Raw genomic sequence first — 24,938 nt, forward strand, 5'->3', positions numbered from 1 at the left:
GTTCAACAGTTCGCCGGCGTATCGGATGGCTTCATCTGGAAACTTATACCGCCGCAGATACCGTGTTACACTTTTTACATATTTATTGGGCATCTGAAACACGTACAGGTCATCCGCGAATTACTCGACGTTGGAATTTTCTGCGCACGAAATATTTATAATACCACGTAACAGAGCACTCGAATTATTTAACAAAGCGACCATTAGCTCGGTGACGCGACAGAAGTATTCATTTTCGAAGCTATATCGCCTGAGAATAGCAAAGCCTGGAATAATTAACGTGCAAAAGTTTAAAACAGTAGTTTTATATATTTAATAAGTAGTCTTATATATTTAATAAGCAGTCTTTATACATTTACCAAGTAGTTTTATATATTTAATAAGCAGTCTTTATATATTTACTAAGTAATTTTATATATTTAATCGGTAGCCTTTATTTTAATTATTAACGCTTTTACTCATTAAATTAATAAAATATTCATCCAGATTACAGAATATTTCACCGAATCGTGGGACCGAGAAAAAGGTTAATGCATAATTTTATGCAATTTATTAAAATTTCGCACAGATAGAAAGTTCGACAATAATCTCTATTATTATTAAAAATATATTAATAATGTCTACCAATATTAATACAGCGACGAAGCGAATTTAAATATTGAATGATTCGGAAAAGTGAACGGTGGCGACACCTCCTAGAGAAATCGGAAACTAAAAGACCGCGAACAGCAATACAAAGTATAGGATATATTCGTCTGTGATAACGTAAACAAGGTATACCTCGTTTGCGGTGATAATCTTCAGCACTAGTAGCAGAAATTAGGTATATAGGATATTTTCTTCTCGCTAACGCGCACAAGCTGTGTCCAGATTTTCAAATATTAAACAACTGTTGGTAATTTGGTCGAACAGTTTGCAGTGTTTGCTGCAAAAGCGCTGATTTCGATCGCTTTATTTCAAAAGGGAAGAAAAGGGTTCACATTTTCATCGATCTATTTTGAGAAAACAGACAATAATTGATCTCATGGCTGTCGAAAATTATGTTAAACTGTTTTAATCTTTTTATAAAAGAATCAGAATACATGGAGTCGCAACAAGTCTCAATAAAAAGGGGTATCAAAAACATTAACGTTCTTATAATTATTATTAACAGTACAATTATTTTAACATAAATTCTAATGATTAATAAATTAATGTGATTAATTTACATTATAAATAATTTTATTATCATAAATTTTAACGACAATTATTATTGATACATAATTACTAAATAATATTCAAAATCACTTGCTATCGCAATTCAGTCTACTATTCGATTTACTATTCCAACTATCATCTCCAATGCGATCGAGAGCAATCGTTCGACTCTCGAACCCTGAAGGATCTCGACCGAGAGGACAGCGACGATCAATCACGCGCGAACCCGCGAATTCAGTCGCCTCCGTTTCGATCAGCGGCGATCGAACGATCGGGCCATTCACTTTCGGTTCGTCCGGGGTGGTTGCACCCAGGAAGTCGCGTGCCGCGCAGAACGTCGCGGGGTTGTATCGGGGGGTTGATTGCGCAGCCGCGCTGACCGCTGTCCACCTGGCAGCTCGTGGATAATCCTCCACCTGCTGGCACCTGCTGTCAAGTAGAAACCGAGGAAAGCGTGGCAGAGGCTGGGAGTCGGTGAACCGGAACGAATAAACGCAGGCAAAATAAGGGGAACACGAGTCGCCAACGGGGAGACCAGTGAGTATTGCAACCCCCCGCAAGGGTGAACGTACTTGTCCGCTCCGTGACGGAAGAATTTAACGCGCGTGAAACCGCGGCGAGAATCCTCGATGAGTCGCGAGGGCCGGTGCTTTCGCTTCGAGGAGCTTTATTGTGAGTCCTGCTGATTGATATCGCGACGCGGTCGATTAATCGATCGGCTTTCGCGCTAATTGATCCTCCGTGAAGTCGTTCATTGTTTGCGGGCTTTGTTTCAATTTTTGATCGCAATCCAAATGGAAACTTTCGAAGTAAAAGTTAGGTGTTCGTTCTTCGTTCGGGATTCGGAAGGGTTGAGAGATTTAAAGGGATTTAAAGAAAACGATTTCGTCTTTTATATTTATTTATTCGCATCTTTGTTCGTCGAGCATAGCAATTGTCGCAACCTTCGTGTACGTAGAATTCGACGGAATTTTTCCGTACGCTGATTGACGTATAAATAATAACGTGTAAATCCGGAGCTTCGTCTCTGCGCCACATTGACCCAGAATTATAAACGACGGCTGACAATGGATAGCGTTGACACGGTCTCTCGTAGGCTGTATAGAAAATTCTGAAGGAAGGTTGCGTTAAGGATCGCCTCGCGCGTTAATAGTTGATAGAAAAATAAATAGGGAATCGGGATCAAGGGACACTTTCTGCGCGGCGAATCCCAGTTTCTATATCTGAGCATATTTCTGGGAGCTAGGTAACAGGTGTTCGAGGGGATCATTAATTTTTCACGCGACCGTAGATCCAACGTTGTTCTAAAAGCGCAAGAGTGTATACACTTTGCTTCTGAACTTCTATTCGCGGTAGTTGCGAGTTCGGTTTAGTTACTAATCGAATCGTGCGCGCAAATTATTGATCTAGAAACTAGGTAAAACTTTCGGATTACAATGTACGGCGAATTCTCCGTAATCGACGCTCAGCTTGGATGCGAAAATCGACAATTTTGGAAGAGGAAATACGATTAATCGAGCCTCGCGGCTGTTTATAATTGTTTATAATCGGTGACTATAAAAATGAGCCGCGAGACTCGGATAATCGTATCTTCTCTTCGCGAATTATCCATTTCTGCGCGCAATCTAAGCGCGAATTGGGGAGAAATCATTATTTTAAAAAATGTATTAAATTTATCAAAAATTATTATTAAGAAAAGAACACTCGCCCTCTGATCGGTCAACGTTTTTCGTTAATAACTCGCTAAGGAATCCTCGGGCAACAATTTCGCAAAGAAAAAGCTGTCTTCAAATCGGCTGAGAAACCACCCCGTTCCAAGTACATATAAGTCGCGGGACACCCTGTATAAAATTCGCGACCGGTCTCCGCAACAAGTATCAGGCTATAGCAAGCTCCCTAATCGCCTGGATCGGCCGCTGCGGCGATTACCAAGCAAAGTCCGAGCGAATCGATAGCGGCGAGATTGCGTCGCGGTTTTTCCACGTTTCTTCCCAGAGCCGGCGGAGTTTCGCGGGACAGAGAGTGTCGTCCTTCGACGTCGAATCCGGTTCCGAGGCATTGGCACCGTTCCACCGGAGCTGCGTTAATTATTTAAGAACCGGTGAATCGATGTGCGGTCAGCTATGGATCCCCCGGCCAGGGTTACGTGCTTACGCTTCGAACGTTTTTCCCCGATGGCGACGGCGACGCTCTTATAGTTCGCAGCGTCGCAGTTCGCGGTCGTCGCGGCTCGCTCTCGCTCTCGCTCTCCTCGAGGGAGAATTATGCTCGCGCGTGTTCGAAACGCGTTCGCCTGCAACTTACCGAAATGCGGGAATTTCAAATTTCCAGGGATGGAGAAGCCCGAGTCCTCGAACGGGGACGAGAGCAACACCGAGCTCGAGGACAGGGACCCCAACAGCCTGAACCAGCATCTTCAGGTACCCACGTGCGATTCCGCAACCACCGATCTGTTAATTTTGCACCAAGCCTTCGACCTTTGAACGCGCACTAGCACGTTTCTCGATTCGAACGCTTCTTTCGAATGCTTTTTAAAAGTCCGCTTACACCACTTCTCTGCACAACTCGACAATTTGAGGGTGTTTAAATGTAACGTCTTTGTTCGGAAAATCGTAATTTCTTCCTAATCGACGCTCCGCTCCGATTAATCGCATCTCCTATTCCCAAATCGTCCATTTTTGCTTCCAAGCTGACCGTCGATTAGCGAGAATTTACCGCAATATTTAACCCTATGGTCGTCATTGTTCGGCTTCGAGTGACTTTTCGTCATTAATCGCATCTCCCCTCCCCAAATCGTCCATTTTTGCTTCCAAGCTGACCGTCGATTGGCGAGGATTTACCGCAATATTCGACCGTATGGTCACCGTTGTTCGGCTTCGAGTGACTTTTCGTGTTTCCCCCTGCTCGATCGTTACGAGAAATATCCGTAAATCAAACGGAGATACCGCGGATCGTATTGAAAAATGTTCGCGTGCCGCAGAATGATTCGTCGATTCAGCTGTTCCTTGAACAAAGAGAAGTTTCCACGAATGTTTCAGTGACATTTATTTTCGTACTTCGTTTAATATTCCCGTTCGTTGGACGACCAACCTTTGCACGGCGTAACGTAGTTGCAAGAATGAAAAGCCGAATAGAAATTGATCTCGGTTCGAAAATCTCGATTTTGTCAGGCTTTTGTTAGGCTAGCGCCGCGTGTGTCGCAGATGCATGAAATTCGCCATTCGACCATTTTATTTAATCATCGTTTTCGCAGTCTCAAGCACCATTATCTTTCTCCCAAATAATTCATATAGGTTTCTGAACAATTTTATAAGCGCCGCGTGTGTCTCAGATGCATGAAATTCGCCATTCGACCATTTTATTTAATCATCGTTTTCGCAGTCTCAAGCACCATTATCTTTCTCCCAAATAATTCATATAGGTTTCTGAACAATTTTATAAGCGCCGCGTGTGTCTCAGATGCATGAAATTCGCCATTCGACCATTTTATTTAATCATCGTTTTCGCAGTCTCAAGCACCTATTATCTATCTCCCAAATGATTCATACACGTTTCTGAACAATTTTATAAGCACCTTCCTTCGCGCATTGCCGTTCTCCGGACTCGTTTCTCTTCCTCTCGATCATTCCTACCGAACTTTTCGGTAAGAACGCGGCATCGAGAACGATCGGCACCATTGTCTCAGCTTTGCGCACGGTGACTCGGAATTCGTTCCGTCGTTTTACTCGACGTGTGCCGATGAATGACAGGTGATGTGGGACGACGTGATCGGAGAACCGGAAGGAATACGCAGCCCGGAGTGCGCGTGGCGTCTAAGCGGCCACTGCTTCCGGTTGTCCAGGGGCTGCTGCTACATCTTGCTCTCCGTCCTGATAGCGCCTGTGTTGGCGCTCTGTTTCGGCTTCACCTTCGCCTGCCTCTCCTTTCAGGTGAGCCCTCCATCTTTCTTTTTTCTCCCCCGTTTCCTCCGGCCGATCGATGCCGGCCAGGTGCGTTTGTTTTCGTTTTACTGGTTCCCCGCGATCCCCAGGCTGGACTGTGCGGCTACGCCGCGCTTGACCCCGTTTCTTTCTTTTAGTAAGTTTTTTAGATTATACCTGTGCACAGCGTTCGATTTTTAAATTGCTGCGCGATCCATCGATTCGGCTTTTCCGAGCACCGATTATTGTCTTCCGCGAAGTCGTCGCGATTTCGTTTCTAAAATTATTCGGAAGGAGTAGGAAGTTTATTGAAATTTTTCTCGATTCTCCTTAGTAAATTTTCCTTAATTTTCCTTTAGCTTGCAAACAGAGATGGACAATTATTCGAACACCAATAATTATTGTTTGAATATAGTTCGAATAATAGTATGATAGTATAGTGATATAATAATATAATAATATAATAATAATATAATAAAATAATAATAATAATATAATAAAATAATAATAATAATATAATAAAATAATAATAATAATAATAATAATAATAGCTTAAAAATATAGGTAATGGAATTATTTACAAGGTAATAGCGAGAAGGGTAAATTTCATCGTCGAATACGTGGTCCATTTTGTTTTCTACAAGCTTAATAAAAATTGGGGAGAATTTGCTATAATTTACCGTAATCGTTACTATTCAAATGATCGAAGAAAGAACTTAGTAACCATTTCGTTTATATTTCGTGCAACCGATGCAGTCGCTCTTTCTTTTCTTCTATAAAAATCCGAGGTTCGACGATAAGCCTAAGTTCACGCCTAACTCAAAGTCTAACTCCAAGTCTATCTCTAAGTCGGACGCGACAAGTAAAGCTCGCGACACGTGTAATCGTGGTAAGAATAAGCATTAAGGAATCGATCTTTGCAGCACATATGGTGCGTGGCCCCCTGCCTCCGCGTCTGGAAAATCACCTGCGCAGCCACAAGAAATTTTCTCGCTGCGTTGACGCAGGCTATCGTGCGGCCCGTGACGGACGCCGTTGGTTACCTGTTCCACAATATCCGTGTGTTCAATCAGAAGCTACCTGACGGTGCCCAAATCAAAGACGATCTTTTGATAGTCTGATCGCAACCCCCCGTTCGCTTGCAATCTCTTCGGGGTGCCCTCTCCTCGTCACCGAGTGCCTTTTCAGTCGTCGGACAATCGTGTTTCGGACGGAGGACGTTGCGAACAATCGAATAACCACAGAATTTCACACCGGGACACGCTGCCCAATCGGATTAAGAACCATTTCAGATTTTAATTAATAGCGCGATGTTTCACTTGATCTCAATTTTCATCCAATGTCGCAACCTCCCTCGAGGTAGTATTACGATCAAAGGAATTTAGCTGTAAGAGAACGGAATAATAAAGAGTTTCCAAGCTTAGTACAACGTTTAACCCTTTCGGTACGAGCGCCGGATATATCCGGCATCCATCTGGTGACCAATATGGACGAGCGCCGAATACAACTGGCATCCATGTAAGCCATATTTCTGTAGGCCCTTTACAGAATGTAATGCAGGAAACATTTAAAGAAAGATTTAGAAACGGATTAAGCACAGTCGTTACTTAACGCTTAAGAAAATCTTCGTACAAACGTGGACCGAGCCTGCGTTATGTGCGCATTTTCGGCGCGGCACCCCGTACAGTGGGAGTGTCACGGCGGACAACGCGCTCGTACCGAAAGGGTTAACAGAAATCTGGCGAAGTTTCGATTTGATTCGATTCGATTTCGTGCGAAGTCCTGTTGGATTTTTCTGCGAGTTCGAAGGTCTGAAAATTCGTGAACGTCTTTAGCGAGATCGTGCGATTGCAAAATACGGTAAATTCTCCCCAATTGTCCCTCAGCTGGTACACGAAAATGGAGCATTTGAGAGAATTTGGGAGAAGATACGATTATTCGAGTCTTGCATCTAATTTTTATTAATCGTTGACAATCGGCAATTATAAAACTGAGCCGCGAGGCCCGAATCGTCCATTTTGGTTCGCAAGCCGAAGGAAAATTGGCGAGAATTTACCGTAATGCGGATCGATAACACGATTTTGTTGCCAAGTTCTGACGATTAAAGATATAAATAGTGGAACTATGTGCAAGGTAATAGCGAGAAGGGTAAAGTTCATCGTCGTATAATACGTGCTGTTGCGGCGTCTGAATGCAATAATTGAATAGTATGAAACTTAGAACGATCTTAATCCTCGCGCTTCGTCGCACGAAGGCGATTTACGTCCGTCATTAATCGGTCCTGTCATTAACGCGTCGAATGCCACGCCGGTTTTACAGAAATTGTCCGTGGCGCCACGATGAATTTTCTTCTATGTGATACATATAATGTTGAAATATTACCTGCAATAAATAAGTTACAGTGTATAACCATGTTTGACGTGTGAATTGCGACAGAGGTCACTGTTTGAATCGACGATGGTAATAGTACAAAAATTTAGATATTGACATTTCTTTTAAATTATATATATTTCTATCAATTTGGGTGCGCCGGTCACCGGTGGCCCCCATAGCGTCACCGCCAATTTAAGTGCGGGTCACCGGTGACCCCCGTGGCATTCAACGTGTCAAACTCCATTCTCAATTACTCTAAAATTAGTGGAACTTCTTCGTGTGCCTTATCAACGAAGGAACGTCTGAATACGTGTATCTGTTGTTACGGTGTTTTTGTAAATAAAACGTATAAACCTTGTGAAAATACCAATTTACTGACTCTCGACGACAGCATTCAATTTAAATCTGAGCGAAGTTGCAACAAGTTGCAACGTCGATTATCAGTTTAAATTAAAAAAACAAATGGAATTAAGCGACGACCAGCGATTCGAATTTCGATTTAAATACCGATCAGTTCGGCAAATGAAAACGGCGATTTCATAGATTCGAATTCGATCTTCTTATTTCTTGTTGTTAGTAAAGACTAAAACTTAGTAAAGACTAAGTAAGTACTAAGACTTCGTTAAAGAACGAAGTCGACGGTTCGACGGTTCAAATTTCGCGCCGCTTCTGGCGAATTTATTCTGGAAGTTTTATGAATTTTAATCGCGATGAGATCTTCCGCGAAAGCGAAAACAAGCAAATAACAATATTATCGTTGATTTTAAGTGGGGCGAAGGCGATCCGCGATAAGCGCGCCGGACAGAGATCGAGTCAGTTTTCTGTTGGTTCTCCATCAAAATGGCCGCACTCGCGCAGAAGATCCTGTCACGATGCGCACGATTCCATCAAGGGACATCGTCCAGGCGTATCCTTTATTTATCGTCGACTAACTAAATCAGACCGACTCTGTGCTCTCGAACGAAATCTAATCGAAATCTCTAATTTTCATGCAATCGAAACATTAATTAGTTTTTCATCCGATACCATACGGTTTCTCTGTTTTGTGAATCATTATTGTTCTTAATCATTGTCTCGACGCGACAGAGCTTTCCATTTCGACCACGCTCGCCGGAAAATGTAAGTTATCTTTGCTTCCATCGATTTATCTATCTTTTTCTTTTGACACACGTAAACACGCTGGTCGGTACAGTTATGTAATCGGCTTGAAGTTTCGCTGTCTCGTTGTCGGATGGCAGCACCGACTGTTCTTTAAATTAAAAGTCTAAAAAGTTAATTAATTTATTTATGTACAGATATATATTCTTTTTAATTTTTAGGGAAATTTTCATTCTTTGATACCAGATTTACAGGACTCGCCAAAATGACGAATTCAAAATTTGTTTATCCATATTTAGTGAAATTGCAAACATAAATATATGGAGAATTAATTCAATATAAATAAATGTATTATATTATATTATATATAATATATTATATATATATATTACATAATTATTATATATATATAATATAAAATATTCAAAATTTGTTTCTTTGAATCTATGCAATAATAGCGACCGCTAAAAATTTGAACAAATGTACTATTGTTATTTTTAGTAAGCAATATAAAAAAGCTGCTGTTATTCCGCTAAGCCCGGCGTTAATGAATAAATAATAAATAATTCTCCACCGTGTTTCGTACATTTACAACGAACATTTACTAACGAATTGGTCGATTAGCTGTCTTTGATTGGGAGGACCCGTTCAACCTCGAGTCCCAGCTGACCCAAGACGAGATCCTGATCAGAGATCAATTCCGCGCTTACTGCAGAGAGAAGCTGCTGCCGCGAGTGATCGAGGCAAATCGTAGAGAGATTTTCCACAAAGAGATCATCAGAGAGTTGGGCGAAATGGGGACCCTCGGCTGCGCTATAAAGGGCTACGGCGGCTCGGACGTGTCTACCGTGGCTTATGGACTTATGGCGAAGGAGATAGAGTCTATAGACAGTGGCTACAGGTCCGCGATGTCCGTTCAAGCCTCTTTGGTGATCGGATCGATTTATTCCCACGGGGACGAGTCGCAGAGGCAACGGTACTTACCGAAACTTGGTACGTGGACCAAGTTGAAGACTCAATTTAACGTTTACAGTGTTGCCGGTATCCAAACAAAAAGCAGGAAAAACCATATTTGCATATTTCTACTTGCTATTATATAATAAATATTACATAGACATTATATTACATAATAAATATTATATAGATATTATATTATATAATAAATAAATATAATATATAATAATATATAATAAATATTATATAGATATTATATCATATAATAAATATCTGATACAGACATATGCAAATAGGATGTTTGCTTGAGTCTTCGTTCAAATATCATTTAAAATGTAAACGTTACTTCGAGTCTATAATTATTCACATTACTGTATTTTCGGTCGTTATACTGAAAACGGTATGGAGAATTAAAGAAATCACGTGACTGTTATAAATAGACTGCGGTTCTCTATGTAAAATAAAAATTGTCCAAGTCGATTGTAAGAGACATTAATCAATTGAAAATGTCATTCCTCTTTTAACATCTTGACACGAAGACCCTTTGACTTATTGGCTCAGATAATCGAAAATTAATTTTAAAAAAGTAATCTATTTGATACAACGTAACTTTTCAATTGTAAATTCGATTAAATCTAACACTTCAATTTTATGAAACGTCTGAGATCGTTGATACAAGTAACGCATTCAATCTTTTCGTCGTTGCAAAGCAATGCTCGTTAATTATTCTGAATAATTTAATTCGGCGTTAATCGTTATCTCAATCAGAATCGATATATATAATCGATATCGAAACAATTACTTTGGGAACCTACGAAAGCGTCCGCAGTCCACTTAAGACAATCAGAACACGAGCACCAAAAACACCCCGAAACCCTAATTGTTCACAGTTACCGGCGAGTTGGTCGGCTGCTTCGGTCTCACCGAGCCTAATCACGGCAGCGATCCAGGATCTATGGAAACCAGAGCCATTTACGATCAAGAGAGGAAGATATACAGGCTGAACGGAAGCAAAACTTGGTCAGTTTCGTAAAAAGTTATCGAACATTGTAAAAAATTGTTCTCCGAATTCTTCGCCTAACAGGATCACGAACGCCCCCATCGCGGACATACTGATCGTCTGGGCGAAATGTCCGGACGAAACGATCCGCGGTTTCATAGTCGAGAGGAAAGGCAACGAGGATCGTCTCTCCACGCCTAGGATCGAAGGGAAATTCTCATTGAGAGTTTCGACGACCGGGATGATCCTGATGGACGACGTCGAAGTCCCATCGGAGAACGTCCTGCCGAATGTGCAGGGGTTGAGGGTAAGTTTGAAGGATTCTAAGGCGTCCGACGAGTCGAAGTTTTGGTATAGAAGCGAGCTTGGAACAGGGGCCGTTCAGTTGTTTGAACAACGCTCGATACGGCATCGCGTGGGGAGCTCTGGGAGCCGCGGAAACTTGCTTCAGGGCTGCCAGGACGTACACCCTTGAGAGACGGCAATTTGGAAGGCCGCTGGCGGCGAACCAATTAATGCAGGCCAAGCTGACGGACATGATGAGCGACATCGCGTTCGGTCTTCAGGCTTGTCTGAGGGTTGGCCGGCTGAAGGACGAGGGCAAGTAAGGCAACGTCTCGTCGATCCCTCGCTCTCGGGGGTCTGACGTGTTTCTTTGGCATAATTTCTCTTCCTTAAGTACTCGAGTCCAAATACAGTAATTTCTCCCTAATTTTCCTTCGGATTGTACAGTCATTTTCCCGTAATTCGCGCTCAGATCGCGCAGAAAAATTGACAATTTTGGAAGAGAGAAGATACGATTATTCGGGCCTTTCGCCTCGTTTTTATAATTGTTGGCAATCTGCAATTATAAAAATGAGAAGAAGATTCGAATAATTGTATTCGCTCTTCCCAAATTGTCCATTTTCGTTCGAAGGAAAATTGGGGACCCAATTGTACACCCAATTCTGCTTTTACTCGCCGTTGATTCGACACGATCCAGAAGAATAAATTCAATTTCGTTTTCACGCGATAATTTTCAAGCATAATTATTCTCATTCAGGAACGTATCTGTCGCGTAAAAGTAGAACTGGATTTACATCAGTTTCCTGCGATCCTTCAACTCTTTCGTCACAGTTTACCGAAGCTGTGACGCTATATTTCTATAGCGTACCGTTAACGTTAGTTTCTGTCGCCTGATCTAGCATTCGTTCGAGCCTAATTTCCATCGTTTCTCAAAGGCTTTCTCGTTCCCCAGGGCCACGCCGGAAATGATCTCGATGATCAAGAAGAACTCGGCCTCGAAAGCGATACAGATCGCGAGAACCGCTAGAGACATGCTCGGCGGCAACGGAATATCCGACGAATACCACGTGATTCGCCACGTGATGAACTTAGAGAGCGTCATTACGTACGAGGGTGAGTTAATATTTTCGAGATAATATTTCTATATTTCTAGCATAGTTATTTTTCGCTAGAACCAATTTCTGAGGCTTGAAACATCGATGTTTGCTAATCGTTTTAATCTTAGGTACGGACAACATCCATGCTCTGATACTCGGCAGAGCGATCACAGGCATACAGGCCTTCAGTTAAGGGTCACCTGCTGGCGTGTCTTTTGGGAAACATCGATTTATTTTATTTACATTTGTACAATGCCTTTGATACGTCTCAATAAAGCCTCGAGCGTTTTCTAGGAGCTCGGAGGATTGTTACTTCGAAGGAAGCGAAAGCTTTGCTCACCGGTCTAAAAAAGTCGATTGTTCCTTCTAGAAAGATCGTATGATCGAGAAAGGACAATACAAAAAGCTTGTTGTTGCTTCTCCTACGATTCGCACGTTTCTGTTGCTCGACCGTGTTTTCCATTCAACCCGGCGGAGCGTAAAAAGCTGAAACGAACGAATCTCGAGGACGCTTTCTAGACGTTTCGCAACGATCGTCGATTGACAGGATAAATACAGTTAATTCTCCCTAATTTTCCATCAGCTTTTGAACAAAATGAATAATTTGATAAGAAAGAGATACGATCATTCGAGACTCGCGGCTCGTTTTTATAGTTTTCGATAATCGGTGACTAAAAAGAGCGAGCTGCGAGGATCGAATAATCGCATCTCTCATTTTTCTGAATTGTACACGTTTCTTTACAAGCTGAAGGAATATTGGGGAGAATTTGCCGTGAAAGCAATCGTGAATAGCGATGAAACATCGCGAAGCGACCCGGTTCGGAGAAAACTAGCACAGTGTCGGCAAAGGAGAGTGAAAGAACGCGACGCGGATGTGTCTCGGGAACAGTATGATCTCTCTGCTTCTTTCACCCCTCTCTCGCTCTCACTCTCACTCTCTCGATGGATGATCAAAGTCGACGCGAAATCGTCGGATAAGATAAAAGGGGAGCGTGAAACACACTAGAGCCTGGTCCGTTTCGTTCGCTTATTATTTATCAACAAGGGCGTGTCCACAACACAAGCGTGAAACTCCGAGGTTTATGTTTATGTTCTTTTTTTTTTAATCATAAATAAATTAAGTTTAATTGCTAAGTAATAAAACGTTAATTACATATGTCAATTGATAATTAATTTAAGTACAACACACGTCTCGTGCAAAAGTGTAAAGAAGTTTCTTTTTTCGTGCTACACTCAATTACCATTGGTTTTTTTTTCTTATTACTTGCTTTGTTAGTTTGTTATGTTCTTATCTCGCTCTCGCTCTCTCTCTCTCTCTCACTCTCTCACTCGCAATCTCTCCCTCTTTCTCTCTCTCTCTTTCTCTCTATCTTTGTTCTTATTCTCTTTTTTTTTGGTTTTTACAACGTAAGTTCTGTTGTTACGCTCCTCGCCCGTCTGTCGGTGTCGTATTTATTTCCGGTTTCCCTGTGTCTGTCTCTCTGTGTGTCGACCCTTTCTCACTGTTGTCTCTCTCTCTCTCTCTTTCTCTCTCTGTTGTTTTCTGCTGGTAAGAGGTTTTCTTTGTCATCTTTAAATGGTACTCGACTACAATAAGCTCTTGGTAAAACGTAGTAACATCGTTAGTTTACAGTAGTTTACAGCCGCCCCTCTCGCCGGGACATCGTGTGTCCTTCTTTTTTTCACGCCGCCATGTCGACCTCGAAATTTCCATCGGAATTCCTTCCTCCGTCCATCGCGAGTTCGATTCCGCGATCGTTCGCCGCGATTCGATCCTAAAAAAATCCTCGATCGACGGGCGCGCGCGCGCGCGCACCCGCTTGCTACCAAAATGGCGACTCGCGAGAGAAACGCTCGACTCGCCCGTCGATCCCTCGCCCCATCCAGCTAGGTATTTTGTCGTCCAGGACCGACGGAAACTTCGAAGCCGGCATTTACAATAATTAACTCCAGCCTCGCCGCAATCAATCTAATCTCGCTCGCAAAAATCAACACGCCGCTCCCACCGACTAAGCTTTTTTTTACGGTATCATCGACTCACGAACCCGTTCCTTCGTTCATTCTCCGTATACGTGTTCCCGTGTGTGTGTGTGTCTCTCTCTCTCCTGCGTGTACGTGTGTGTACGTATATGCGCGTGTCACCGTGTGTTCTCTGTATTATGTGTGTGTGTCATCTGTGTGTCATTTCACTAATGAATACGTAAGTGTAAACAATAAATAATGCTTTCTCAATTTTCTTTGTTACTCGCGTTTAATCTACGGTCCTTTGGTATGTGTCCCCGCGGACGATCCATATCGATCCGCGGCCGTCCCCTCCGATCGAGAAACTAAATGGTAACGACGCCGCTATAGCGAGAGATCGATCCGCTCGACAATTTTTTCGCTCTCTCTCTCTCTCTCTCTCTCTCTCTCTCTTTCTCTCACTCTCGCTCATTCTTACTCACTCTCGTTTATAGTTTGTCCACGTTCTCGCCGATTCTCCGGAAAATTCCGCGCAAACCCAGCCATGCTCGATCCCCGCGACGCAGCGGTTCGCGTTTAAAACACTAAAACGGAGCTTCGACCCCCTAAAAATCCCACCCTCGCAGCTCTCGGGACTCTCACCTATGTCCACGTTCGTATATTTCGCCCGCCCTTCGCCCCCGTTTTCTTCTGCTTTCGCGTTCGAGAGACCGTGTTTCACCACCCCGCTCGTTGAATATTTCCTGTTTTTTTTCCCCCCGCCCCCGCCCCTGTTCACTGGATGTCGACACGATGAACCCTCGTATTATAGTAAATATAATAATGTATACTTGCTTTTGCACTTGTATTTTACATTATTTCATCTCTGATTAACTAATCGATACCTTATTGTCGTACGAACCGTTCACCTGTTCTCGCACCTTCCTCCATCCCTCTTCTCTCTCTCTCTCCCTATTTCTCTCCCTCTCTCTCTCTCTTACTTTCTCTCTCTTTTCTACCTTTCTCTATGTTGCCACGTCGATACCCATTCGATCCAATTAACAGATAATTAGCTGATGAGTTACAGGTCCTCAGACTTCCTCGCGATCGCTCGAGAACCTTCGACTCCCGACGCCTTTGTCCTCGCTACTCGATCGTGAACGATCGAAACGAGGCCTCGCGATCGATCGTGTCGTTCACCTGTTGTTTTCGCGTCTGTACCTTCTGCATTTTTGTTTCCGCGGTTGCGCCGAGCTCGACGAGCCTCGAAGACGTTTCGGACGTCGCGCGGTCTCTTATTCGATCGAGATTTATTCGACATTTTATTCTTCGACTTTCGTCGAACCGGCGAATGATTTGACGTTCCGGAAATATTTTGTAAAAATTGCAACGTCGAGCTTGATGCGACCGAATCGATTCAGTATGAATTTTATTACAATATCGAATTTAACGTTGGAGATAACCATCGTAGGAGATCTCTCGCGTAACCGTGCGACGTCGAACGAGCTCAAACGCGACCCGCATACCATGCGCAACTCGCGACACCGAATAGCAAAACCAGATTGAACCTTGACATAACCCGCGGAACAACATTCCCGAACGGCGATCCGCGCCTCGATCGAACGATGAGTCGAACAATGACCGCGCGCAACAACAATTAATACTAAAAGTCCCGGAACAATGAACCACATCGAACACGGAAATCTATCGAGTACGGTTAAAAATGAATAATATTACACATAAGCGACGATCGAAGTACCGAGTGATGTGCATCGAGATCAACAACGAAAACAAATATATTGAAAAATCCACGGACCGAGTAGCGAGGGCCAGGCCCGAAATGATCGAGGCCCGATCGATCCGCGAACCTTTACGCGTGCTATACAATAATATAATATATCCATATATTACTCAACATTCGTCCAACGTCCCAAAACCCGTCGACCAACGACTCTCAACGTTTACATTTTTTGTTCTACTCCCACCAGCCCCGCAAACCCCGGCAAACCGCGATCCGTTCTCCGCCCCCACTTCGTTTTCTATCGATTTAAAACTCGCGCGCGCGACTTGCAATCGTTGCAATATAAAAAAACGCGTATACACACACGGACCCGAAATAGATTCTCTTAGTCTACGGATTTTTACTCCCATTTTTTATCGTTATTATTATATTATTTCTGCCTTTTTTTTGTTTGTTAATATTAATATTTATATACTCGTATTTATATATGTTCATTAGCCTGCGTCTCGAGCTCCCGACCCCCTGATTACCGCGCGCCATTTTGCAAATGGCATTCGGAGGGTGTTATAAACAGCACCCCCACGAAATTTATGGTTCTTCGTCTCGACACCTTCGCATGATCGAGCCTCGCCGGTTCGAGACGAGGCAGAATATATATAAATAGATCATCGAATATTCTTCTCTCTCTCTCGCTCTCGCTCGCTCGCTCGCTCTCTGTCTCGTCCGTCGAAAATCCTCGTCTCGCGGCAACCCCTGTATCTAATTAAATATTTCCGCGGATAGTCGATCGATCGACATTGGCGTGATCGATCGACGATCGCATCCCTTATCGATCGCCAGGGCCCTTAGTTCTCTATACTAAACAATGTATCCCCTACCCGCCCCGTGTCGCCCAACCCCCCTAACTATCCCTACCCCCCCCCCCTGTTCTGCCGTGAAAATGGCAATTATATTTATATATTTATATATATATATAATATATCATTCATTTATATTTATATTTATATTTATATTCATATTTATATATTTATATTTATATATATATAGTATATATAGAATTATATACTATGTCCTTGCTTTTTTTTACGTTTAGCGGGTTCTGTTTCGCGTGTACCTAACCTGTGTGTGTCTGTGTGTGTCTCCACCCCCTCCACCCCCCCCCGCCCCACCCCTATCCTGTAATAGTTCTTTTTTTTTCTTTAAACAATTTTTCTAACTCGAACGCGACATCTGTTCTCGTGTCTAAATTCTCATCCCTCTCGGAACATCCTGCCACCCACAAAACCGTCTCGGTGTACGCCCATCGTACAACAAACGAACTTGCGTGTCGTTAATTAATAATTAATGGTAAACCGTCACGGAAAAACGACAATGAAAACCGCGATTTGAAATGTCGTACGGGGAAATGGCGATTGAAATAATCGTAACAACGAACAGTGACGAAGAGGTGACGATGCCGATGATAAACGTCGATCGATAAGAAGAATCATCCGCGATCGCGAACGCAATTAACCATGTATTTACAGGTTCTATCGTACAGATTTCAGTCCTCCCGCAGAATCTACCGATCAGGCGAGTCCCCGAGATCCGGACTTCGTGACCCACCCTCGAATTTCCTCCGGTTCCGCGGCCACCTCCGGTCCCTCGATCTTTCTCGAAAATTCTCCCGTCAACGACGCGTCCGGCACTCGACTCTCGTGATTTTTCCACAATGTCATTTGATTCGATTCCACGAATTATTTCCATCTTGTACCTTTTAAAGAGTACTCCAAGCGGTTGAAGGAATTTTCGTTAATTTTTTAATAAGATCCAAACTCTGTGAATTTGATGTTACTTCACGGACTCGTCGATTTACGAATTACTTTCTTTGGAATTTATTGTCTGTTAATATCGTTTATTTTCCGCGAATCCGATACTTCCGCGATTCAATATTTTATTTTCCGATCTTCGCGGACCCAATCTTGTCTCTTAAAATTCGATAACGCGATCGTTTGACGAGCACGACGTTTTAAACATCCCCCAAATATCTTCGGCTTCGATAAGCATTTTTACCGCTCGATATGCGTCGAGATGATAATCCGCAGTTCGCGATTTTCTCTTGGAAATGCTCGTAAGTAGTTGACGGCGAATTAGTCGTGGAACTCGATGATCGCAGGCGCAGCCACCGGCCATCTTGTCGCAAGATGGCGGCGCGCCGAGGCCGCAGAGCGGGAGGAATTATTCGAAGGTGCGTGGATGAGACGTTCCGCTCGAAATAACTCGTTTTCCATCCGCTTCGTCGAAAAATGTTTGAAACCAAATCCATCGTGTTCAAGGAGCCCGATCATGCGACTGTACTTTCGATCTTACAGCATCGTATATTTTTTCGAGATATTGACCCAATTATCAGTTTATCCAATGGAACCGTGTATTTTGATCATTGCCACGTTGCGGCTAAAAAAGCGAATTCAGCGACCTACATTATGCCGATACATTTAGTCAAAATTTGTACAGAAAAACTGCGTTAGTTTGCCGTAATATAGGTCGCTCAAAGTTACCTCTCGATGTACCTAAGAATCTCATTAGAATCTCCTAAGAATCTCTCACCCCAACATATCGTCAAGAAGCAATATTGCCAGATCAAAGTATATTCCGTACGATCGAAATCGTTGAACGCGACAAATTCCGTTTGATTTTGTAAATGAAATCGACAGTTAACGAGTTTCTTCGCGCGAGTCTCGCACAGGCTCGATATTAATCAGCCGATCTCTGAAAATCGTCTGACCCTTCCCCAAGGAAAAAGAACTCGACCCGAACGATTCGGAACCTACAACCCCCTCGTCCCGCACCCCGTTGAAACAGCGACGTTCCTCTTATAGTTAGATTTAAACCGTTATTACAATAATATATGTTTACTTTGTACTATATATGATCTTATAATCGACGGCCGAGCCGACACGGCCGCGTTCCCGGTTTGCCCTCCGGTGCTTGGTGATCCAGTTCTCCTTAGATTTCTTTCATTCGTTTCTCTCTCTTTTTATTTTTTGGTACGATGATGCAGCCACTATCAATCCCCCCCGCTCCGATTTCCGGCGAAACAGACGCGCGCGCGCGCGCGATTCTGATTCCCGCGTGTCCACGGCCGCGCACCGAAACGTCGGACAACGAAACGTGTGAACTGTCGCAGGTTCCTCGAAAAGCGTAGAGAACCTTTCGCGATTCTCTCCGGCCAACGCGGAAACGCGTTTCGCGTCGATTAGCACAGATGATTCTTAGAATTCGTTCCTTTCCGCCGGGCCCTAGAGTGATCGGCGGATTCCTCGCTGCGCTCGGTGATCTATTTCGGCGAGACGTTCGCTTCGAACGCGTCGGCGAAACGAGAGGAAACGATTTACGGGTGGTTCTAGCTATTTTATTATTCATTACCGTTTGATGGCTTCTCGAGGACCTGTTCGCCGTTAATTTTGTTCCTCGCGGCCGATACGAAAAGACGCCGAAAGCAGCCGAGGCTTCGGTGCAAGTCGCCGTCGAAAATATTCAAAGAACGTGCCCCGTCGGAGATGCCGAACTCGCGGAAAATTTCCAAAACCATCGAAAACCAATGCAAAAATCTGGCCGGCAATTTTCCGGCCTAGAAACCATTTCGAAAAGACTCATTGTCGGTGTTAGAAGCGTTCTCAAGTACAGCCGAAACCCTAAAAACATCTTTACAAAACCAGCCCTCCCGGTTCCCTGCATTTGTCCGGGGAAATGTCGCAGTTGAAAGACTCCGAAAGACCCGCGGATCACTCTCGGGCATTCGAAAGAGGCCGCAGGACCTTCGAAACGATCGGTAAATCGCGCGTAGATCGGAAAAACGAGCGTTTCCGCTCGAGGGAGGAACGGTGCGCGCGTGACACGCGGGAAGAAGACTCGTTCTTAGCCTTCGCGACCGCTCTTCCGCGCGATCGAAAGTCTCTCTCTCTCATTCTCTCTCTCTCTCTCAGCTGTCTCTCTTCCCCCCTGCCCTATCTCTTTTAATATGTACAATAGCACAGCACAATTGCGGCACGGTATCGAGTGCGGTTCGCTTAAGTTTCGTCTCTGTATTTCTCGCGCACGCTCTCTCGCTCTCTCTCTCTCTTTCTCTCTCTCGCTCGCTTTCTCGCTCTTCCTCTCTCACACTCTTTCTCTCTCGGACATATTTCGCTATCTATCTCGCTGGCTCACTCACACGGACGCTCGCACACAAACACGCATTCGATCCCGCTCGCTGTTCGCGTGTCGGTGAACACTGAAAACCACTAATTCCCGCGAACGATCATCCTCGGCACGTCCCGTGTCCCGTTCTCCTCTGTTCTCTCCCTCCCTCTCTCTCTCTCTCTCTCTTCTATGTCGGTTCGCGCAAAACAGCGTCCACTCTGATATACAATGTTCATTACATACATAGAATATATATTATCACTTGGCACGTGCACCCTCGACACGATGCCACTTATTTTCATTTTTTATTTTATCTGAATTTTATTTACTTCGCTCTCTCTCTCTCTCCTCTCTCCCCTCACGTTTTCCTCTCCCTATATTTTTGTTCCTCTCGGTTTCTCCAGCGATCCTAAACCGTCCTTCCTGCGTCTCTTGTCGGATCTCTCTGTACGCCTTCCTCGCTCCGTTTCTATCTGTGTACAGTGTGGTCTGTGCCTCGAGGAACGTCGACACGTTCCCCTCCGCGTCCCTGTTTAATTTTTTGGTTCACGGGTCTCCCGGTGGTTGTTCCGTTTAGCGACCAACGAGGACACGACGAGTCGAATATCACCCCTAGATTCAACCCCCAGCTTCCAGTCGGGACCGTTCTCTCGCCCCCCGTCCCCCGTCCCCCGCCGTAGCCGTTCTCACCACCGCCGTTCGGTTTACAGTTTTGGCGCTCGCGATCGACTTCGTTCCCTGCCCGCGCTAACTCCTTTAATTTCGCTATTTCGTAGACGGTAGGGATTTACAGGAAATGAAATGGACCTCTCCGGGTAGTAAACTCTGCGATTAGTTTATTATTATTTAGCAAATGCAGGATTCTCGTGGTTTCCGCACGGGTGCAGGAGCGGGCGTCGATCGGATCACCGAATTCTCTCGGAACCGTCGATCGTCTTGCGACCCTCCGGGATCCGTCCTCGCGACATTTCGTTCTACTTGAAACAAAAACGGCACCGGGGCACTCTCGTTTCAACGCTTCTTTTTTGTTTCGAAAAGGAACGCTCTCGAATGAAGCTATCGAATCGTATCGAACGTTTACCGGCTCGCGAGATTACAAGAGTTAATTACAGCCCCATCTCGATCCAGCTGAAAGGATCAGGGTCGCGGAAGGCGGCCGTGTTCAACCCCCTCGGCGAACAACAACGTATTCTCCTTCGACCTTTAAACGTCCAACAGATTGTTAAACAATGTTTATAAATAACGCCGAGGGTTAGAACCGGCCCGGAGGATGGCAGGCGGGTTGCGACCCGAGCAAAAGCAGGCTCGGGACGCGGATCAGGAAAGAGAAAAAGGGAAACGATCCCGAGGCGCGCGTTCTCCTCGTTCTAATTTTGACTAGATAAAATATGGCGGCCCTCGGGCGGACGACCTTGGCGCGCGCGCGTCGACTAGAAAATTTCTCGCGGAACACGTCGCGGCGGGGTGAGAAAAAGCCGCCTCCGCGGCGGCAGATCTCGCTGCTTACGCTAATATGGCAACAAATTATGGCACCCTTGGCCGCGGACGCGAACGGCGAAACGACGATCCCGTTAGATCGTTCCCCCGGATCACGGGGGAGAGAGATTCCCCGGCCGGAAGTCGAGGGCTGACCGCGATCCACGACGCTGTGCTCGACGATGCTCGGTTTCGATGGCGCTGGAACGTTCTTCGAAGCTCGTTGCCGAATGCAACGTCGACAGTTTTTCGTAAACCATCGCAGTCCCGGCCGAATCGCCGCGGATCCTCGACTACGATCCCGGATAATTTAGATTCGACCTTGAGCTACGCGACCTTGGCCGCCGGGTACGAGGCCCGGCGAAGACGATCGTTTCGCACGATCGTTTTTTCGGATCTTTTTCTACGCTTGTTACGGAGGAATCGGAGTTTCCTCGTCGGCTTGTCGCCGTGGGACGCGGCGAGGCTCGTCTGTAATATTCACGAACGATGCCCCGCCGCTCACGGGCTCTCGTTCTCGTTAAAAAATGATCGTAGCCGAGCGCGTGCGATTCGTCCAGCACTTCGAGCGAGACCATAAGATAATAACGAGGAGCGGCAGCGGTCGAGACCGCCTTGAAACTCGTTTGACTTTCCGCTGACACGGTATGCAGTTCCGTCTTGTTCCGAAGAAAAACGCCTCGCAGATCTCGGAACCGCCGGAAAAGTTCGCCCCCTAATCGTTCGCAGGAATGGCCGACGACAGAGCGCGCGCGCGCAAACGAATTATTCAACCGGCCGATTCCGATGCAAGCACGGAGCTTTAGTTTTACGCAATTTTGTATTCGCGGGAACTCGCGATGATTGAACAACGCGGAGTTCTCTGTTTTAAGAAGACAGTGTCAGAAAATCGTGTTCAGAAAATGCAAATTTTGTCGCGGAGAAATTCGAAGCGGTTGATGGATCGATCACCGGTTGATCGAATCGCGGTTGACGGATCGTTGATCGAGCGAGGCTAATTTTCCGGCGGACGTCCCGAGACATCTCCAGGACGGTTTCCGTCGGCGAGACGCTGCTGCCAACGACAAAAATCCCCACGTTTCCCCCCCGAGTTCGCGGAGAACCCGGGGGAATTTCGCGGAGCATCCCTCCCCACGTCCAGCGACCCCCTGTGTTTCTGGATCCGGAGCCGCGGGTGATGACCGATGGGCGTCATCGGGCTCCGGGGCGGCATAGCAATGGCCTAGGGTCGCCCGATTAAACTGACGTTCCAGGTCAGTTGGTCGTGACTCGCACGATCGAGATATCCGCAGCATCGCGAGCGTCGCGCCGCGTGTTACGCGACAAAGTGCGGCCGCCCTTACGAGAAGGGCAGGTCCTCTTCGGGGGACTCGTCGTGGTACTCCTCGTGGTCGGACGTGTGTCACAAAACGTCGCTTGGCTGCCGTTGCCCGATACCTATTGTGGGTGATAGCTGTCCCTCGTCGACCGCTACGGTCTTCGGGTCCTCGTCCTTCCACTTGTCCATGGAGCGGCGTCGAGCGTTCATGAAGAAGTTGCCGACCGTCGTCGGCTCCAGGCCCAGCTGCCTGGCGATTGTCACCTGCATCTCTTTCGACGGCCTCTTGGTCTCCTGCAACAACGTCGAACAGGTTACTACGACCGAACGATCGTTTGGAACGCGTCCAAGAAAATGTTACAGAAGACTTTTTTCACGGAACTTAGCGTTTACCGTTTAACTTGGAAATAGCGAGATTTTAGCAATAATGACCGATTGTAAGTGTGACACTGGATTATTATCTTAAAATTAATGTAATTAATATTATAATATATATATATAATATATATAAATATATAATATAATATAATATAATATAATATAATATAATATAATATAATATAATATAATATAATGTAATATAATATAATATAATATAATATAATATACATATAATATAATATATATATAATATATAATATTATAATATTATAATAATATATTAATTTATAATATAGTATCTTAAATTAATTATCTTTTTTTACTTAGTTTTGTATCCCTTTCGTAGGTGAAGAGAATACCGTAATTCAAATACAGTAAATTCACCTTAATTGGTGCTCAGACTGTGAACGAGAATGGTCAGTTTCAATTGTATACTATTTATATACATTATATATAAATATATATCATTTTGTTGAGACAATCGAAGACTATAAAAACTCTTCTTCCCAAATTGTCCATTTTTGCGTACAGTCTATGCGTCAATTAAAACTGCAGAACTGTAAATATCTGTGCAGCGTAGCTGTTTGACGAATAAAATAATCTAGAATGTTTAATGCGAAGAACATTCTCTAGTTAATATGTGTATCCCCTAACGTTTTTCCAATTTATTTAACAACAATTCCCACGGTGATGTGCACAATTATAGCATCGTAGTAACTTTTACGTTGTCACCGATATATAAAGGGAAACGTAACAAAATATTATATAATATATAATATCATATATATATTTCTTTTATTTGAGAAATTACGACAAATTTCTTGCGACAGGCATATCCGGATCTTATATTATTTAACGAAGTTACAGGACGTTCTCGAAATTCATGTCAACGTGAACGTAAACACACAACATGGCGGCCCGCCGCTTACGGCGGAAAGTAGATCAAGCTTTTATAGTCAAATACCGTTCGGAAGTTGGTAGCACGGCTCAGCCTTTGAGCAAACATGTTTTGCTGCCAGTATTTTTCAGAGTCTGGACGGTCTATTGCACGGTAAAACGCGATCTCGTACAATCAATTAAAAAGCTGGGCCCCTCCGCTCCATTTACCAACGATCGAGAAGAGCGGATGATTCTGCGGGAACTTCGGGTCACCTTTCTGCGAAAGTGCGTGATATCGCAAGAACGCGATTTCGTGGGCACCGTCGACGAACCGAACGAACTCGGAGGGTTGGGGAGGGGAAGGGTGGTTCGAGAGAAATCGGTTTCGATGGCCCGTGAATATTCTTGAAAACGGTTTCCAATTAGCGCGAACGTGCCCGAAAATCGTCGGACCAATTCGGGATATCCTGAAGGATTCCCCGGGTTTGCCCGTGACGAATCGGAACGAACGGGGAAAGGGGGGGGGGGCAGGAAAGAAAGTCGTGTCGATAGATCGTCGGTAAACATTTCTGTGCACGCGGTAAACGGGCCGGCACGCTTTCTTCCCACGCGACGTTTCTTACTCGACTCGTGGCTCGATCAATAACGGACGAGGTGGATAGAGAGAGAGAGAGAGAGAGAGGGGGGGGGAGGAGAAAGACAGGTACACACAGAGCGAGAGAAATAGAGAGAGAGCGAGAGGGAAAGGAGAAAGACAGGTACACAGAGCGAGAGAAATAGAGAGAGAGAGAGAGAGAAATACAGAGAGAAGGGATATCGATTGGTCGAAGCAACAATTATTACAAACCGATGCTCCGGCGTGCGTGGCAGAACGCAATAATTAACGCGTTCCCGCGCGAAACGCCTATCGTTTAGCCGAGTGAACGTGATTAAATTAGAACGAACGAGCGGCGCCGTGCGATTCACCTGTCCCTACGGTTCGCCGAATCCTTGGCCCTTGAAAACCGACACGCTCTCGGACCGTCCGGGGACAATTAGTCGCGAATATTCAACGGCATTATCCGATCCCGAGGCCCTAATAGTCTGCGGAGACTTCGGGGACACGCGCAGACTCGCG

General features: G+C 44.7%; 3 protein-coding genes across 6 annotated transcripts in view; 2 read left to right on the plus strand and 1 right to left on the minus strand.

Annotated features, from left to right (window-relative positions):
• The first annotated feature begins 3,530 nt into the window (after positions 1 to 3,530).
• LOC117229812 (caveolin-3) lies at positions 3,531 to 6,238 on the plus strand. Its single transcript, XM_033486628.2, has 3 exons — positions 3,531 to 3,617; positions 4,947 to 5,126; positions 6,041 to 6,238. The coding sequence occupies exons 1-3, from the start codon at positions 3,531 to 3,533 to the stop codon at positions 6,236 to 6,238; spliced, it is 465 nt and encodes a 154-aa protein (XP_033342519.2).
• On the plus strand, positions 4,986 to 12,220 carry LOC117229818 (glutaryl-CoA dehydrogenase, mitochondrial). Its single transcript, XM_033486642.2, has 9 exons — positions 4,986 to 5,126; positions 8,259 to 8,397; positions 8,577 to 8,609; positions 9,213 to 9,581; positions 10,433 to 10,562; positions 10,627 to 10,849; positions 10,917 to 11,146; positions 11,780 to 11,940; positions 12,053 to 12,220. Exons 2-9 carry the CDS (start codon positions 8,331 to 8,333, stop codon positions 12,115 to 12,117), a joined length of 1,278 nt encoding a protein of 425 aa, XP_033342533.2. The 5' UTR covers positions 4,986 to 5,126; positions 8,259 to 8,330; the 3' UTR covers positions 12,118 to 12,220.
• A 717-nt stretch (positions 12,221 to 12,937) lies between these two features.
• Positions 12,938 to 24,938, minus strand: part of LOC117230040 (uncharacterized) — a 128,538-nt gene continuing 116,537 nt past the window's right edge. For 2 of the 4 annotated variants that reach the window (XM_076518930.1, XM_076518929.1), the window contains one exon: positions 12,938 to 22,855. In XM_076518930.1, the coding sequence (XP_076375045.1) occupies positions 22,646 to 22,855 (210 nt within the window). In that variant the 3' untranslated portion in view covers positions 12,938 to 22,645. The remainder of the gene's footprint in view (positions 22,856 to 24,938) is intronic. The other 2 variants (XM_076518932.1, XM_076518931.1) reach the window with 1 other exon arrangement.

The sequence above is a fragment of the Megalopta genalis genome, chromosome 2 (assembly GCF_051020955.1).
Source record: "Megalopta genalis isolate 19385.01 chromosome 2, iyMegGena1_principal, whole genome shotgun sequence".
Classification (NCBI taxonomy): domain Eukaryota; kingdom Metazoa; phylum Arthropoda; class Insecta; order Hymenoptera; family Halictidae; genus Megalopta; species Megalopta genalis.